Genomic DNA, 19,421 nt, shown 5'->3' on the forward strand with positions numbered 1-19,421 from the left:
CAAAAGGTTGGCAGCATGATCGAGCTGCCCTCTAAGAGACTCTATTTTGACCACATTCTAAGGCAGCATTGCATGTATCCTTTGCAGAGAAGCCAATCCCAGAACAACAGTTAAATTTTTTTTAATTGTCATTAAAAATAAAAATAAAAATAAATTCCTGTTGCACTTTTTTCTGTTTTGAATACTAATCTGATGCTAGTGAAACTTTGTAATACGGCACTTTTTATACCACTGTCTCCTTAAGATGATTCGCTTATGTTTTCCTCTTTTGTAAGTCGCTTTGGATAAAAGCGTCTGCCAAATGAATAAATGTAAATGTAATGTAAATTGATTGTTTGTTCCACTATTTGTGTGCTGTGTATTTTGATGCAAAGTAGCACCCTGTTAGCGTAGCAACATGCTAACTCCAAACTTTGAATTGAATTCAGATGTTAGTTGAGTCTACTCTCTAAGACCTATCTAGGCACTAAACAGGAAGGCAAATCAGGTTTTAGAATAGTGCATTCATGTAAATATGCTCTGTTTGTATGAAAAGTGTGGTGATAGCCTAGTCAGAAAATAATCTAATGCAAAGATATGGTTTAAAAATTGTCATTATTTATTTACCCTCATGTTGTTCTAAACTTGTATGACTCTCTTTCTTCAGTGGAACACAAAAGGAGATGTTAGGCAGAATGTTAGCATCACCATTCACTTTCATTGCATCTTTTTTCCATACAGGGAAAGTGAGTGGTAACTGAGGCAATCAGTATCTAACATCTCATTTTGTGTTTCAAGAATGAAATGAGGTTGAGTAAATGATGACAGAATTTTTATTTTTGGATGAACTACCATTAAACTAGTTGGAATTGATATTCTAAAAGGGGATCAAAGTTATGGAAATCATCACATTATTGAAAACTGATTCTGAATGCAGATTTTTAGACATAATACCTCATCATCATTTCCACTGTATCTCTCCCTCTCTTCCTCCAGATGATCTTTCCATTCCAGTGGCAGTGTCCGTATATCCCTCTGTGTCCTCTGTCTCTGGCTGGAGTCTTGAACGCACCATGTCCCTTTATTGTGGGCGTGGACTCTAGATACTTTGACCTCTTCGATCCCCCACCCGATGTAGTCTGTGTGGACCTGGACACCAACACTATATATTTGTGAGCAGTCCAAATATTTAGGGAATTACAGCCATCTGCTTTACATTATACAAACTGAATAATTGCTACCACCTGCGTTTTCATATTTGCATTGTTTTTGATTTGAGGTCTGATGAAAAAAGACACAGTAACTGGAAGAACCTCCCAAAGAAGTCATGCAAGAGTCTCATCAACTCACTGGGAAACCTGCATCACCAACTTGCCACTAGTAGGAACTCTTTCACTATTACTGCTACAGTATAGTTCTACTCTTTCTATGTATGGGTGAATCTCACAAAAATATGTCTGGGTCATATTTCACCCCAAAATCAAGAGAGAAAAAAAATAATATTTTGCATAGAAATTTTGCAAAAAATAATTTAAGCATATTAGATTGACTGTGAATATATAATAAATGTATTTTATTACATAAATGTATTTTATTATGTATGCATTTTGCATGTATGCATTATATTACTATTATTATCTGGACGCAATGATTTTTAAAATTAAATCAGCATATATTAAGGGCTGAATAGTGAATACTGGCATTGTGTATAGATGATTTACAATGCATTTATAGGAATTTTCCTGGTTCAAAACAAGTTAAGCTCAATTGACAGCATTTGTGGCATAATTTGATTTATTAATTTCGACTCATCCCTCCTTTTCTTTAAAAAAAAGCAGAGATCTGGGTTACAGTGCGGCACTTACAATAAAAGTGAATGGGTCCAATCTGTAATCGTTAAAATACTCACATGTTTCAAAAGTATACCCACAAGATATAACCAATATGCATGTTAAAGATGCACTAAGTAACTTTTTGTTCATGTCATCTTGGACTTACAGTGACACCTAGTGGTGTGGATGCAGCATCATTCAAAATCAATAGTTTTCCTTTACAGATGCCACTGTAGAAATTCACTATTCACAATCAGTCATGATTAATTTAATCCAAGAGTGAAAGTGTGCAATAACAAGACGGTTACTGAGATTAAGTGTATTCTACTCGTCATGTGATTCTAAAATGGCAGCCTCCATGAGGGCGCCCCTGCCCCATGTAGAATAAAACAGCTTTTATAAGGCTACTGAAATACTAGAGTCCTCATCTCATATGAGTGGTCATGATTTTATGCATCTGTTTCAAAATTACAATTAATTTATGTAGGAATACAACTTTTTTAATGGGGAAAAATACTTAGTGCACCGTTAACAGGATTTTTGTGTAAAAAACAATTGCTTTTCAATGCATGCCGTAATGACGTAATGCCATAAAACAACGATTCAAACAACTTTACAGCTCAAATAATACAACTTTTAACAGAAGAATTAATGTAAGTACTTTTCTAAAATGATAAGCTTCACATTTCTGCCTTTAAATTCTATAAAAATTGGCCCTATTCAATTCTATTGTAAGTGCTTCACTGTAACCTTGATTTTTTTTTGTGGTAATCAACATTTTGCCACAAATGTTGTCGATTGAACTTAACTTGTATTGAACCTGGAATATTCCTTTAATGTATCTTTTTTCTATTTCAGTAATGGGAATGAGATTTTTTCACACTGTAAAAAAAAAAATCTTGATTGTCCAAAAAAATAAATAAAAAGGCTTAATTTTCTTTATGCAAATTATAATTTCTTATTTATTCATTGGATTTTGGTTGTAATATGACCTGTATGTTTTCCAAGATGTTCTGGGTGCATGAGAACTGTTTGCATGTTTGTTTTAATACAGTTCGGCAGGCGGCACTAGAAGGCTCGGCGGTGGAGATGACTCCTATTGAGGCTGACTTTACCTGGCATAAGAAGAAGACAGAGCTGGAGATGGAGATCCAGGAGACGTTCTTGCGCTTCATGGCCACCATTCTGAAGGGCTACAGAAGCTACCTCAAACCCATCACACAGGCACCTTCTGAGAAGGCTACTGCTGCCGACTCACTCTATGACCTGCAAGGTAACTCCTCTAATATAGAGATATGCGTGTCAGTATTTACCCATCCGGTTGTCCTTGAAACATTGTCATATTTGCAACAGTCCTAACACACGCCATTGTTTAAGCCACTGACCATGTTTGCACTTAAGAAAACAGTTTATTCCAGGGTTTTTGCAGAAATCGGCATTCTGAAATGTCATGTAAATGAGAACGGCGATTTCCTGACGGCGCTTAAGGGATAAAGAGATAAAGAGAAAGCAGTTTAACACACCCGGGTTTCTCCCACAGAACGTGGCTTAATGTGGTCTTGTAAACGCATAAGTGCTGTTGTTACAGGTTTTTGAGAAAAGCACATGTGCCTGAACAGACTGGATAACAAACGTCATTGGATGGAGCCCAACAACAAGTCAACACAGCAGAAACAATTCAACATTTCTGGGAGTACAGTGGGAAAAGCACATACACTATAAACTATACATACCAGTACATATCGTTTATACATACCAGTGTAAAATATCTCCCTAACATTCACGTAAATGTACTTGTACATTGGAGGAATCCCGGAGTTTGACATAAGGGGGAAACCCCACTATTATAGTGCAATTCTGCTGCAGGTCACAATAGAAAGTTAAGGAAACAAACACAGCAACAACTCTGAAATATCTGGAAGCAAAGAAACAAAGAATAAAATGCACAAGCATCAAGAGGAAATTACATTGCTGTGGAGAAAGCTGCTTAGTGAACGAGCCGCATGTATAGAGAACGCCGTGAACACAGCTCATGTGCTGTAAACCCATACACAGATTTCGAGTCTTGGGTAGCTTTTTCACAATTAACGGCTTTCTGGTGTCCATGTAAACGTAGTCATTGTTGCCATGTTGGTTTGGTTGGGAATAGGGATGTCAAAAGTACTGTACTTTGGTCCCAAGTCGATACTAAAAGAAAAAGATGTTGGTCTTCAACGAGCCCAAGAAAGCACACGTCAGATCAAACTGCACTGGCTGCCAATGGTTGTTCGTGTTACGTTCAAGGAATTGATGCTTGCTTACAGAACAAGACATTGGCAACTCTGCACACCCCCTATCTACACTCACTACTTCAGGTCTACGTGCCCTCCAGAAGTTTACATTCTGCTGGTGAGCGGGACCTCATAGTGCCATCTCAAAGAAGCAAAAAATCACTGTACAGGACTTTCATTTCAACTGTTCCTCACTGGTGGAATGACCTGCCAAACTCTAGCCGAGCAGTTGGTTCTCTAACATCCTTAAAAAAGACAGCTGTTCCGTGAGCACTTGACCCAATCCCTTAGTGTCTTCTTATTATAAAACAAACAAACAAATGGTCTCTCATCCTCCTTGCTAGGGGTACTTCTCTAAACAATTTTGAAACTTGTATTACTGAACTTGTGTTACTACTGCCACCCTAGGATGATTCGCTTCTGTTGTTCTCCTCATTTGTAAGTCACTTTGGATAAAAGCATCTCCTAAATGAGTAAATGTAAATGTAAACAATACCAATGTTTCTGTATTACCGAGCACCAACTCAGTTTGGTCCCCATATGCTGTCTGACTGACACGCAACTGTTTCCAAATGCTCACGTGCTTATTTAAGCGTGCTCTGTTACTCCTTTTACACTGAAATTGAAATTAATCATTTTAAAATCATGATATATCCTAGTGTGATAATTAAACCACAAAAGGATGACATTTTATTAATTAAATATACAGTCTGCATGTGCTACGTGCTTCAAAGCGAATGTGTGAAGCTGCTCACGCTAAAAACACCACATTTTATGAGCATCTTGTGCTGTGCTTGTTGTAGTAGATGACAGAAGAGAGCACTCATTCGCTGTGAAGCGCATTGCGCAGACTATATATTTATGTAAATAAATCGCAGTATTATGTGCTTTAATTATTGTACTGGACCCTATAACCAACGTCTGAAAAAAGAAAAGCCTTCACGTCAAAATATTAGCTCCATTCAGTATAAAAGCTTAACATGTGAAATTAAAGAAATCACGACAGAAATATATTACAATTGTATAGTATAATGTAATATTTACTGTAATAATAGTAATAATTATTATTATTATCATTATATTTAAGCAACATCTCACAAGTTGGAGTGCCATACTTACTAAATAGAAATTTTCATCAGTGTTTTCATTTACAATGTTATGCTCTGTTGTTGTTGTTTTTTTGTTTATTTGTTTTGCTTGCTTTTTTTTTTTTTGACAAAAATAAATCCAATGTTCTGTTTTAGATTATGCTCTGAGGATCTTTACTGAAGCACTTAATTTAATAAATAAAAAAAAATGCAATGGTATATTAAAAAGTAATAGTTTTATTTTTATTTGATTAAAGTTTTACAAATACATTTGATTAGACACAATTTTGATGATGAAAGTTAATTAAACTTAAAACATGGAAAGTAAAACAGAATGTTTTTGAGGGTTTTTATTTTTAGAAAAAAAATAAAACTGATTTCATAGGGTCCTACTTAAAAAAACTTAAAGCATTGTTTACTTAATTGAGAAACACTTAAAGGAAACATGCAGTTGTTTTAACTTTGTTAAATACGCTAAAGGAGTGTGTTCAATAGCAGATTAAAAAATTATTGTGGTATAAAACTTGAGATCGATAACCATGAAATTTTGCTGTACCAACAAACTGTTTGTTTGTTACTGTTTGTACTAACTACTGAAATCTTGGTACCGTGACAACCCTAGTCGGAACAGAGCAATGTTTTCATAGCACTACAGAGCCACAGTGTTTACACTTGAGGGGGGAATCAACCTTTGAATGGCTTCCTCAGAGTTGTCTTTGAATAGCAAACTGGAACAGGAGAATGTATTTTAAAATAAATTAAAAAAAAATACACTTCACCTTGTTGGTGGATAATCTTTAAAATGTCTTTAATATGCTCACAATTGTTTTAATATTCACATTGAGTACTTTTATTTTTTAAATATCATTGTCTTAGGGGCAAAGGGCCATAATTGTAATTGCAAAAATAATGAGCTTTTAAAACTGATTGGAGTCATTGATGGAAGCTGTTGTATTTCTCATTAGGATTCCTGAAGAGTAGAGATCGTGCTCACCAGAAGTTCTACTCTCAGCTCACCAAGACTCAGATCTTCATCCGATTCATAGAGGAATGTACTTTTGTCAGTGACAAAGACACCGGCCTGGCCTTCTTTGATGACTGCATTGAGAAAGTAAGCAAATGCACAAATGCATACACACAGGAGCAAAGGAACACTCCACAAAATTGGAGAGGACACTCAATAAAGTGTATACATTTGGCTCATAAATATCAATTACATCATGTGACGTACTCCATGTAGTCCTTTCTGATTTGCTGAAAAGCAGGGAAGGGGCACTAGCTGTAGTAATATTACTTTGTACTGCTTGTCATGTTCATTGAGTATTTGATCTTGAAGTTATGCAACTGATTGCAGTGTTTTTCTTTGCAGTGAGGCAAAGAGATATGAAACTTTTAAATATAATCATGATGAAAACAAATGAAGGGGGTATTTCTAAAAGTAGGGGACATGGGGGCTCACAAACAGATCTTTAACTGCACTAGGCAACAATGTTTATTAAATAGTAAGCAGAATATTATAATAAACCAAGAAACATATGAAAAACTGTTAGAACCTTAAGCACTTTCTTTTCTGAAGTACTAATAGGAAGCTGATTTCCCAGTGGTAAGAACAGAGGATGCAGAGTTTCCTATGATTCAATTTGTTCCCCATGTCTCTCTTTCAGCTTTTCCCTTCTGACAAAGGAACGGACAAGGGCACAAAGGTGAGTTTTATTTCCATTACAGCTCCTTTCCGTAAGGCATTACTGTGTCATGTTCCATGTTCAACTTGTATTTACACTGTAAACCCAAATGGCTGCAGATGGAGGTAATGATAAAACTGTCCGGTTGTATTGACCTCAGATCTACTTTGGAATGGGAGTTTTAAAGCTAAAGTGTGTAATTTTTTTAAAATGTTTCAATACTTTCTCCTATTCCATCTTAATATGCGGAGCCATTTGTAAGCCGTTTGTTGGTTGATTTCCCTGAAATGTGGCATGATGCCACTGTCTGTGGCATTTTGGAAACATTGCTCTGTTTGTTTGAGCATCCCAATCAGCCCGACACAGCAACATTGACTCAGTCGATGCCGTGAGTTTTGTGCGGCACTGTCTGTGTGTCCAACCAATGATAGACAGGGTTGTGTTTAGGAAATCTGTTTGAAAACATCACTATTTTTCCAGTTCCATTTGGTGAAGCTAACGGTGCAGAAATGACACACTTCAGCTTTAAAGACTGTGATGAAGGACATTGTGCTTAGATCTGCAGTTAAGGGAGATGTAGAACAGATGGTTGTTACTCTTCATACCCAGATTTAGTTGAGGTTTAGTGGAGTAAATAATTAACTTTGCCATCTGCTGCTTGGTACTGTACATTGGCACAGCGTTAATCTGAACACATTTAGAATGGGAATAATGTGGAGAGAGTAATGGAAAGTTCCAGGAACTGTCTGAAGTCTGATGGATAACACAAGCCAAAGTGCATTGTTTATTATAAAAGAACATGCAAAGAAAGGCTTTCCATTATTTCTTATGAGGTTATCAGATCATATTAGTCAGAATGCGAGCTTTTTAAATTTCCATTTACTATTTTTATCAGACACATTAGAGTTTGAAAGCATTACTGCAAATTCCTGCATTACTTCCTATTGTAACAGACAATCTTATGACTTAACATGTTGATGTTAAGAGTGATGATGCATTGCACAGGTGGAAGGTGAGTCTTTTGAGGATACCAGGTTGATGGAACTGGATGAGTCGCAGAAGAGTGAGCATACAGTCTTCGTCATGCCTCCCGAACCCCCTCCAGAAGACGGAACTGACCCTGCTCCAAAATACTGGTACCCACATACAGGGTTGTCTTGAAACCAATACCATTGAATTTCATGTTTCTATACCACAGCAAAAACTAATATGCTATTGTACACACTCCTTTGTTTATAGAATTAAAGGGATAGTTCACCCAAAAATGAAAATACTCTCATCATTTGCTTGCTCTCATACCATCCCAGATGTGTAACTTTCTTTCTTCTGTAGAACACAAATTAAAATTTTTAGAAGAATATTTCAGCTCTGTAGGTCCATACAATAAATGTGAATGGTGGCTAGAACTTTGAAGCTCCAAAAAGCACATAAATGCTGCATAAATGTAACCCATAAGACTCCAGTGGTTAAATCCATGTCTTTGGAAGCAGAATGATAAGTGTTGGTGAGAAACAGATCAATATTTAAGTCCTTTTTATACAATAAATCTCCACCTTTGACCAGCCCCGACCTGTAGGTGGCGATATGCACGAAGAATGCAAATCACCAAAAACAACAAAAGAAGAATATGGAAGTGAGGGTGCTCCTCAATCGGATGGCTGCAGCCTAGATAGGCTGTGTCCTTCCTAGACCAGTCCTTCTGAAGCTTTAGGCTAGGCTTCTTCTCAGTTTCAGCGCTAGAATGAGATGGTGTAGTTAGTGCACGTGGCTACGTCATTAAGGTTTCGACGCAAAAACTTTGAAGAGAGAACAACTGATAAGAGATATGGAAATTGTGCTGATCCTCTACAAGTTCTTTGTAAAAATGGAGAAAGAAACCAGGACAGTGCACAGTCGTGCAATAGCATGCAAAAGGACTTGTTTTCCTCAATTTTTTAAAATAAATTGGGACATGTGAAAGGGATTGTGGGTCACCATATTATGGTGAACGAAGACTGCGAAACGAGGCTCCCTTCCAATGTCCTCACAATTGAGACCGCCTTTGACGGTGCTTGATGACGTGGCAGCCTTATGGATTACTTGCATGCTGCATTTATGTGCTTTTTGGAGTTTCAAAGTTCTGGCCACCATTCACTTTCATTGAATGGACCAACAGAGCTGAGATATTCTTCTAAAAATCTTTCTTTGTGTTCAGCAGAAGAAAGCAAGCAATACACATCTGGGATGGCATGAGGGTGAGTAAATGAGAGAATTTTATTTTTGGGGTGAACTATTCCTTGGCATACCTTGTTCCGTATCTCTCAGTTAAGTATGCATTGCTTCAAGTTTGCCAATAAAGTCATTCAAAGCAAGTAAGCAATCAGTATTAAGAGATTGTTCCAGGTTCAATACAAGTTAAGCTCCATCGAAAGCATCTGTGGCATAAGGCATCCCTACCCACACACTCTCTAAATTCATATTAGAATCAAGATTGTAAAAATTGATGGGATTACTGGATCTGTTTGCACTATAATTAAATAATGATTGCTGTGGCCAAACAATAAAAGATCTAGTAAATTAGGAGTACAAGATAAATGACTATAACTATAGTAATACCCTCAATTTGAAATTCTGGTTGCTTCTTTTCAATGCAGCTTGTTTGTTGAACTTCTCTGTCCACACCCACATTATCTGGCTGCCATTCTCGCCCACCCTACACCTCCCTCTGCCCTAATCGCATCTAAAGCGTCTTTATCCATTAGCACAAGACCAGCGTCATCTATTTCCATTCTGCCTGTTACTCTCAGTCCAGCCTTGAGTCGGAGCCCAGCACACAGGGCTGCTGGAGCAGGTGCCAAGCACTTTTCTCTCCGCTGGCACTGTTTGTTCTATAATGGGCATCTCTCATTCTTTCTTTTCTCTGCCTCTCTCTCCTCTCTTTGCGTTTTTCACCCTCCCAACCCTGACAGCAGCACTTTAGCCCAGCCAATCTTCACAGAACCTGTTTTTCTGCAGTCACTTTGTGTAATGCAGGCCATTCAGCAGACCAAAATTTTTTCAAGCACTGTTTTGTATTGTGTTGGCATTGTTAGCTATTGTTGAGGCAAGTAGACATAGAGACTTTTTCATTATTGAACTTGAGTCTGCAGAATGCAAATTCTATCCACAATGAAGAACACTATCAAGGCCCAAAAAATCTAAATCCAGCCAATCTGTTGAACATAAAGATGTAGTCCATACAGTGCACAGCAAAAACTCACAGTATACAACAACCAAGCTCCTATTTTTCTAATGTAAGAGGTTGTTATTGTAACTCTACTTTGGTTAACTTTACCTTTCACATACACAAAACACACTCCCATTCAATTTATTTACTTCTCACATACACACTAAATGCTCCCATTCATTAGATTTACCTTCAACATTCACACACCGCTCACATTAACTGTGTGCAAGGGAAAGTGAATAATGGTCTACATGGCTCCTCATAACATCTATAGTGCTATTGGATGCTTTGGAGCATCAGTGAGTTCATAGCCCTTTTAAGTGCATATTATATGATGACCTTTACGTCTGAACATTGCTATTATTATATTTTCCCTCTTTATACACTACAGCACATGCACTGCTTTTTTGTGCATCATGTGCATTGTGTGATGAATGTTTACATTTTTGGATAATATGTGTCTACAGTCTTGTATGAAATATCTATAAATTCAGTTGGTAACACTTTACAATAAGGTTCTATTCGCTTACATTAGTTAATGCGTTGGGTATCGTGAACTAACAATGAAAATTTCAGTGCATTTATTAATCTTAGTTAATGTTAAGTTCTCGAATTCTATTGTTCATTGTTTGTTCATGTTAGTTCATAATAATGTTAACGTACACAACTTGAGATGTACAAATTTATTTGAGAAATTAACATTAACCAAGATTAATAATTGCTGTTAAAATATTGTTCATTGTGTTTATTGCTTTAACTGATGATCATAATTAACAACTTTAAATCAATAGTTTTTGATTTTTATATCTTTTTTAATTTGATTACATCATTTGCAGTGCTTCATGGGGTTGTAGTTCATTCCCTCATTAAAGATGTTAACACAGTCTTGTACCTTTGCCTTTTGTCTAATTTTCAGATACTTTTTTGCTTGACAAATTTGTTATGTTGCGATTCACCTCGGAGCGGATTGGTTGGGTTCATGGTTTAGAACTCTTATGAAGAATTTTTTGAAAACCATATGAAAAAAAAGTTTCCCTTAGGGAAAATACTTAGGAATGAAGATGGCTGAAAAATTGGGAGGGCACTGTTGTGTTCTATTTTTAAAGTGTGACCATTATGTTTATTATTTTGCCAGTATACTATCAGCTGTATTGTGTTCCTCTCTGTACTGTATTGACTAGCCTCTCTCTCTCTACATTTCCCATATTGTGTTTTGCACTATATTTTTAATAACTTTTTAATAGGTTTTCTGTTTTTTCCCCCCACAGTTATAAGAATTTCCCTTGTTTGCGGTTGGAGCTCTTTGATCGTCCGCGAGAGCTGAGGCCAGCGCTGAGCACTGGAGCTGCAGGGGCCAGTGTGTCCAGTAGCCCCGCCCTGGTGGCCAAGAGAACTAAACAGGTAAGGTGTCTCATCACGCCCATGCAACATCCACATGTTTTGGATGTTTTCATCCACCACATTACTTGAAATATTGGTATGTCATTCCATCTGGTCCAAACTTAGGCTATGTCCCAATTTGCCTACAGTACACTCTGCACTAAAACTATGTACTTCGCTATAGTTGGGAAAGTCAGTACTTTTAAATGTATGAAGTAAAAGAATATTGCCAGTACTACCACATCATAAAATTGTCTTGATACCACAGCACATTTGATGTGTGCTGTTTCCCTTAGCATGTAAGCACTAGCATCTAGCGAAACCCATTACCTTTAAATTATTTTTTCCTTTTCTGGACTTGCAGGTTTTACATACTTTTGAGTTTGTAGCAATAGAGTATGCCAGTAATGGGACTACCACACCATAAAATTGCATCGTGTTACCACAGACCTCTTTGTCATACTGATTGCGTTAACATAGAAGAACTAGCATCTAGCTAAACTTATTACCTTACTTTTTTATTATTATTTTTTCACACTTTTTAGTGTGTAGCTAAAGAGTATGCCAGTAGTAGGATTACTACCTCGTCATAAAATTGCATCTAGATACCACAGACCCCTTTGACGTGCACTGTTTGCATTAGTATGTAAGCACTAGCATCTAGCTAAAAGCATTACCTTTAAATTCATTTTTTTTTTTTTTTTTTTTTAACGTTTAGGTTTTAGATACTTTTAAGCATAAAGCAAAAGTGTATGCCATTATGGGACTTACTACCATGTCATAAAATTGCACCTTGATACCATAAACCCCTCTGATGTGCTCTGTTTGCGTTAGCATGTAAGCACTAGCATCTAGCTAAACCCATTACCTTAAAATTACATTTTCCTTTTCTTTTCTGAACTTTTTTTTACGTACTTTTGAGTGTGTTGCAGAAGAGGCTGCCAGTAATGGGACTTACTACCACGTCATACAGTTGTGTCTGTTGTTGCATATTGTTTGTGTTAGCGTAAAAGCACTAGCATCTAGCTAATTAAAATAATGCTTTAATCATAGGTTCATATATTCAAAAAATTCTGTTCATTCGTTCAGAAACTTTTACTCAACCTAAAAAGTCAAAGAGAACCATTACAAGCTTCTCCTCTTCCTTAAGGTATGATTTCTAATATTGTCTGGGGAAAAATAAACATGCATAGATGAACAATTAAAAAATCCACAATTCCAAAATAAGTACTGGATATCCAGGTACCTTTGGCTTGCTAATTTCAAAATACTACTATTTGGGCACAAGTTCTAATCTTGCATGCTATTTAGGATTGAAAGTACTCAAGTATTCCTCTTTTAGGCAGTCTGTGATCTAGTCATAAAGTTAGTTGGAAAAACCTCAGAATCATCCCTTCAGTCATTTGACACTTACTGGCTATTGATTCACTCTCTACAAGAAAGCACTCAGAGTGCGTGAGGAGAGCTACACTCAACATGTATTAAATTTGTCTTGACCGGAGAAACTTTGGAGGCTTAATTCAAAACTGCTGACTCATTTGTGTCAAGCAGCAGTTTGCTCTTACTTGTGTTTTGCATGCAGTTGTTAAAATGTAAATTAAGATCAGATCAGCTGATCTTAGACCAGGCACATTGTAACTTCCCCAAACACAGCTGTTGCTGTTTCTGTGGTTGAGTGTGCTTTGTAGAAACCCTAGTGGTATGTCGACATGTAAGACATTTTGTACACCAGCTTGATGGAAAAAAACTAAAAAAAACAGTACACGAGTGTGAGGAGTGCTACACTTAACATATATTAAATTTGTCTTGACCGGAGAAACTTTGGAGGCTAAATTAAAAACTTCTGACTCATTTGTGTAAAGCAGCACTTTGCTCTTACTTGTGTTTTGCATGCAGTGGTTAAATTGTAAACTAAGATCAGGTCAGCTGATCTTAGACCAGGCACACTGTAACTCCCTCAAACACAGCTGTTGCTGTTTCTGTGGTTGAGTGTGCTTTGGAGAAACCGTAGTGGTATGTCGGCATGTAAGACATTTTGTATGCCAGCTTGACGGAAAACAAACAAACAAACAAAAAAACAGTACATGTGCCATGCACACCTCGGCAGATTTCAGAGTTCAACACAAGGGAACATTACTTGAAACAGGCCGTGCTTTAAACAAGCATTGACCTGAAAATATATTTATTTTCTTATTTGGTGCTCTTCATCTTCCCCGCTGCTGAAAGTCTCCTTTGTACATTGTTATTAGGAAGAGAATACAAACACAGTGAATGCTTATTTAAGGAAGAAAGAACACACAAATGTAGGCCAGTTTTCAGCTGTAGTCTGACCCCTTTTTGCACACATAGAAACATACATATTCACATGACAGGGTGGAATTGCAGGATATTGGTGTACTCTACACGGGTATGAAGAGTACATACTCTACAGCACAATTTGTCCCTGAACCTATTAAGTAATTTATTTGTCATTGTTACAGTGTGCTGGACAAAAGGGGTTGGGTTCTGTTCAATTCATGAAAAAGTGCACACTCACACAAGGTATATAGCTAGATCATATATTACACTCTAAAGTACACAGAAGCCTCATGGATGCTTGAATTGAATGCTGAATGTGTAAGGTCAGATGTGACTGAAAAGGGACAGTTCACCCAAAATTAAAATTGTAAAACAAGTGGATCTGTTACTGGATGCTGAATGACCAATACAGTGTTTCAAACATGCTAAAATACACAATCTAGTAGAAACTATGATGCAAAACACGTTCTTCTTGCTACTGTAGTGTAAAATAGCCTTGACTATTTTACAGTACAATATACCGACAAGAGCCATATTGCTTTATTCCGTCATCACCTACTTACCCTCACGTGTTTTGCAGCTGTTCTTTTTCAGTGGAAGGTGATGTTTAAGCTCCAAAAAGGACAAAAAGTACCATAATAGTAGACTTTGACAGAATTTTCAGTTTTGGCTGAACTGTCCAAGAGTGTTTCCTTGGGAAAATACTGCTCCGGTGAACAAATGGAACTAAAGGGTTTTTTAGTTGTCAGGTTGTTCTTATAATATACACAGCATATTTTTGTCTTGGACCTGAAAGTTGTTTTAACAGAAAATGCCCGTCAATGGCCCTTTGTGGTCTCAGAACTTCAAATTGTACTTTTTATTCTACAAAGGAAATCAAAATGGCCTGCAAGTTGGCAAAGCGTTTCTACTCCAATCCCCCCCAGTGGGCGAAGTGTCTGTTCAGTCACTGCTACAGTCTGTGGTTCATCTGTCTTCCTGCTGGCATGCGCGCAGCGCAGTCCAAACCCAGAGCCATGCAGCAGGCCTTCAACATTCTGCTTAAGATGAGGAGCTCTGAGGTGGAGGTGCTCGATGAGGTGGGTGCATTTCAGTGTGTGTGTGGCCCTCACAGAGCCCGGATCTCAACATCATTGAGTCAGTCTGGGATTGTATGATGAGACAAAATACAAAACATAGACAACAAAAGATAATGATGACTTCAGCCAAAAATGAAAATTCTCTCATCATTTACTCACCCTCATGCCATCCCAAATGTGTATGACTTTCTTTTTTCTGCTTGACAGATGAAGATTTTTAGAAGAATATCTCAGCTCTGCAGGTCCATACAATGCAAGCAAACACAGCCAGAACTTTGAAGCTCCAAAAGGGAAATAAAGGCAGCATAAAAGTAATCCATACGACTTCAGTAGTTAAATCCATTTCTTAAGAAGCAATACAATATTTAAGTCCTTTTTTGCAATAATTCTTCCTATAATCTTACTATAATTCTTCTTCCTGCCCAGTCAGTGGTGATATGCATGAAGAATGTGAATGGACAAAAAAAAAAAAAAAAGAAAAATGTGAAAGTAAAAGTGGAAATTTATAGTAAAAAATGACTTAAATATTGATGTTTCTCACCCACACCTATTATATAGCTTCTGAAGACATGGATTTATCCACTGGAGTCTTATGGATTACTTTTATGCTGCCTTTATATGCTTTTCGGACCTTAAAAATTCTGGCCACCATTCACTTGAATTGTATGGACCTACAGAGCTGATATATTCTTCTAAAAAGTTTCATTTGTGTTCTGCAGAGGAATGAAAGTCATACACATCTGGAATGGCATGCGGGTGAGTAAATTCTGAGAGAATTTCATTTTTGGGTGAACTATCCCTTTAAAATTGCCACAGAGTTCAAAATTTAGACTTTTTGATACACCTGCCAATAGTGGGTAAATTTATCATATTTTCATTTTGGTGGCTTTACGTGAGGATTATTTCACATATGTCACTTCATGGAGTTCCACTAAGAAAAAAGGTGCACAACTTTAGTAGACGGTTTGTATATGGTTTATTTGAATCACTTATGTTACTTACATATAGCAAGAGTGTCAGCTTTTAGATTAACAGTAAGTAATTAGATTAACAGTAAACCATGTATTATTGTGTTACAGTTCCTATTAAAGTTATCGCCAAACTGCATTTTAGTTACTTGCTAGAGACACTTTTATACTTTCATTCAGCACTTGGCGAGTGTTTTTGGACTCTATGTGGCCAGATGTATCCCTGACCCCCTCTAAAGTTGGTTTGAGTAAGAAGACACATCAAACCATATTTACACCTGTATTTTGTGCTGTCCACTTCCGATCACATCACCGAAGATAGATTTTAATATCAGGTGTAAATGGGGTTATAGAAAGATGAGACTGTATTTGAGTGCTTTCCTTGTTCACTTTATTTATAAAATGATGTTTAAATTGGCATCCCTTGGTATCCTTTATGTGTTTCTGAAGTTGAAAAGGATTACTCATGTCTGTAGACCTCAGTGTGACCCTACAGTTGATGTGTTTAACAGGTGTGTTACCGTGTGGTGATGCATTTGTGTGGTCTGTGGGGGATGCCAGTCATGGCTGTGCGTGTCTTAATGGAGATGAAAAAGGCTGGAGTTCAACCCAACGCTATTACTTACGGATACTACAACAAGGTAGTTCCCTAGAACACTTACTTACAATGCATTATTAATACCTGTGTAGACCACAGCACAATACTCTCACATAATGATACTGCAAAGCATTGTGGTACGCAGGGTCCCCACGCTCCTGGAAAACATGGAAATATCAGGTCATTTTAAAATAGTTTTTCCAGGCCTGGAAATGTCATGGAAATGAATAAAACCTTAAAAGTCATGGGAATTTTTATAGTGAATAAATATTTTTCTACAGTAGTTATGCTCTGCTTTAAAATATTTGAGCAGCTATATTTTATTAAAATATATTTTATGTTGAGTAGAAATTGCTTGCAAGCCATAGTGATGTCCGGTTTGTGAGCAAATTGTTCTTTTGAGACTGCTCTTTTCAGTGAATCTTGTCTGAATGATTAATTAACGAATTGGTCAAAAAGTCTGGGAACGCTGTACATTATACTGTATATAGAGTAAAATGCATGTGCATAATACCTCAAAAATGAATATGAAACCATAATATTAGACCCAAATCAATTTGAACTTCTGTTATTAATACAATTCTTCAGTACAGACAATGTTAAACAATTCTGCAGATTCTGTCTAGGGTTGCAAATGTAACTGTGTGATATAATAATATATATCGAGAGTGTTGTTTTTTTTTTTTTTTTTTTTTTTTTTTACAAAATTTGCTTTTATTAGCTAACAGCATTATCTGTATTACACTGTTTTGTGCACCATCCCTGGAATAATATACTGAAAGAGCTCGTGAAAACAGTTGATCTGTAGCTGTCAAACATTTTGTTTCATGGTTTAAAGTTGTCCTTAAAGCTTTTTCCCAGCTCCAGGTGACTCAGTCATTGAAGAAACTTTTTTAAATTTGATTAAAAAGGCAAATAGGAGAGTTAATTGTAGGGATACCCTCTGGTGCTCTGCTCTTGAAGGCATAATAACTCCCAACTTACGATTTATTAACAGATAAATTAGTTGAACATACTACAAAGGTGCAGATAAAACATTTTCATAATTGTTCATTGCCTAATGGGATTCTTCCAAGAATTCAGCAGCTCTCATGTTTTGGATGAGTTCACACAAATGAAAAAGCTTTTTAGACTTCCTTCTCATGGAACATTTATATAAATATTTATAGGTATATTTCCCATCATAATAGTATAGGATTTTTGCGCCAATGAAATGGAACATTTAAGACAGATGTGTTGACATGGAAGATGCATGTTGTCCTGTTGACCTGAATGACTGTGTTTTGTCCAGGCTGTTCTGGAAAGTCCCTGGCCGAGCCGGAACCGCAGTGGAATATTCATGTGGACCAAAATGAGGAACCTGGTGCGAGGAGTGATGCAGTTTAAACAGGCACTGCATGGGACAGCTCCTCCTAATGGACCTTCTCTGATAACTACAGGTTCGAGTTCCTACCACAGATGTAGAAATATGTTTATTACACAGCTCTCTGGAAGACTTGATTCCGATTGGTCAATCAAAGCATCTTTATTTTTTTATAATGACCGCTAAACTGGATAATTGACCATTGTTCCAATGCCAACCAATCTCCCACATTGTGCTAGTGTCATGTTCTGAGCACTCTGTCTGGGTTTATTTCTTACACAAAATTCCTCGTCCTAAAGAATTAGTACAGAATTTGTCTTAGGTTTTGCCCCTTTCATTATAAGTTAGAATGGTCTGACGATGACTGAAGACTAAAAACGTCCTAAAAAAAATCCATAGGCTGTGCATACATGGGCTTTGTTTAAAAGAGCCAGCAATGTTCAAACAGGTTGCTATTTCCTTTTTTCTTTTCTCTACCTGTAAATGATTTTACTTTAGTTTGGGATTAAGAAAGAATGAAATGAACAAATGAGAAAGAAAAATGAAACACTCTCATCTTGCTAAATTGTAAAAATAATATGCTCTGCTGCAAGTCGGTCAAAATTGCGAAAGGCGCATGTAATTGAAATGAGTGTGAAACAGTCACTATGGCAACGTTTAGTATACCTACAATGAAGGTTCAGACTAAAATGTACCAGCAGACATTTCCCCATGGACCGGTGCCACAGTGCTCATGTTTTGAGAAATGCTGGCTTCGTTATTGAAAAGACCAGTGCTGCTGGTCACTAACATGGGATACTGGTGTGCTGGTGAACGTTGACTGAGACTGAACATTCTGTGTAACATCATTTGTGGTCCACAGAAGAAAGTTAGTCATATGGGTTTGGAACAACATAAAGGAGAGTGAATGTTGACAGAGCTTTCTTTTCTATGTTGAATACAAAATAAGTTATTAATAGGATAATTAATAGATGATGATATCATCCAGATAGGCAGCGGCATACGCAGCGTGTGGCGAAGGACCATAAGTGGCTGAATCGTCGCCGGGGCCCCAAACAAACCGAACGGAAGAGTAACGAATTGGTGTAAGCCGAACAGATTGGAAAAGGCCATTTTTTCTAGGGACATGGGAGTCAAGGGAATCTGCCAATATCCCTTTGTTAAATCCAGTGTCGAATAAAAATGAGCCGCACCCAACCGATCGAGCAGTTCGTCAATAATCTACACAAAACCGGACCGACACGTCACTCTTAGTGACTAAGGCTACCAGACTGACCCAATCACTGTGGGATTCTTCTATTACCACCATATCAAGCATAGACCTCAATTCCGCCCACACTACCTTTTTTTTTGTTGTGTTCGGCCAGCCCGACCCCTCAGCGGCACGCTCGAACAACTCAATGAAAGCTTCGGGGTTGTTTTGGGGACCCATCTTGGCCAGGGTGATCTGTGGTGGGGGCCCTGCGGCCGGTGTCGCTGATGGAGTACCACGTGGCAGCAAGATCTGGAATACCCGCCGGTCCTCCGCCTGGGCTTGTAGGAGCACCTCGAAACGTTGCTCCTGTTCCACTCGAAGCTCAAGGAGGGCCTGGTGTTGAGTCTGATGGATGCCAGTGAGGGTCTTGATGATGTCCGCAGACGGCGAGGACTCTATGACGATGTATCTCCCTCAATCCCGG

General features: G+C 37.5%; 1 protein-coding gene across 6 annotated transcripts in view; it reads left to right on the top strand.

Annotated features, from left to right (window-relative positions):
* LOC127431374 (DENN domain-containing protein 4C-like) overlaps positions 1–19,421 on the top strand; it is an 89,497-nt gene that overhangs the window by 50,713 nt on the left and 19,363 nt on the right. For all 6 annotated transcript variants that reach the window (XM_051682034.1, XM_051682117.1, XM_051681958.1 and 3 more), the window contains 10 exons: positions 976–1,151; positions 1,259–1,359; positions 2,866–3,084; positions 6,135–6,280; positions 6,834–6,872; positions 7,857–7,987; positions 11,325–11,457; positions 14,607–14,813; positions 16,294–16,422; positions 17,671–17,818. In XM_051682034.1, coding sequence (XP_051537994.1) covers positions 976–1,151; positions 1,259–1,359; positions 2,866–3,084; positions 6,135–6,280; positions 6,834–6,872; positions 7,857–7,987; positions 11,325–11,457; positions 14,607–14,813; positions 16,294–16,422; positions 17,671–17,818 — 1,429 coding nt within the window. The remainder of the gene's footprint in view (positions 1–975; positions 1,152–1,258; positions 1,360–2,865; positions 3,085–6,134; positions 6,281–6,833; positions 6,873–7,856; positions 7,988–11,324; positions 11,458–14,606; positions 14,814–16,293; positions 16,423–17,670; positions 17,819–19,421) is intronic.

The sequence above is a fragment of the Myxocyprinus asiaticus genome, chromosome 1 (assembly GCF_019703515.2).
Source record: "Myxocyprinus asiaticus isolate MX2 ecotype Aquarium Trade chromosome 1, UBuf_Myxa_2, whole genome shotgun sequence".
Lineage (NCBI taxonomy): Eukaryota > Metazoa > Chordata > Actinopteri > Cypriniformes > Catostomidae > Myxocyprinus > Myxocyprinus asiaticus.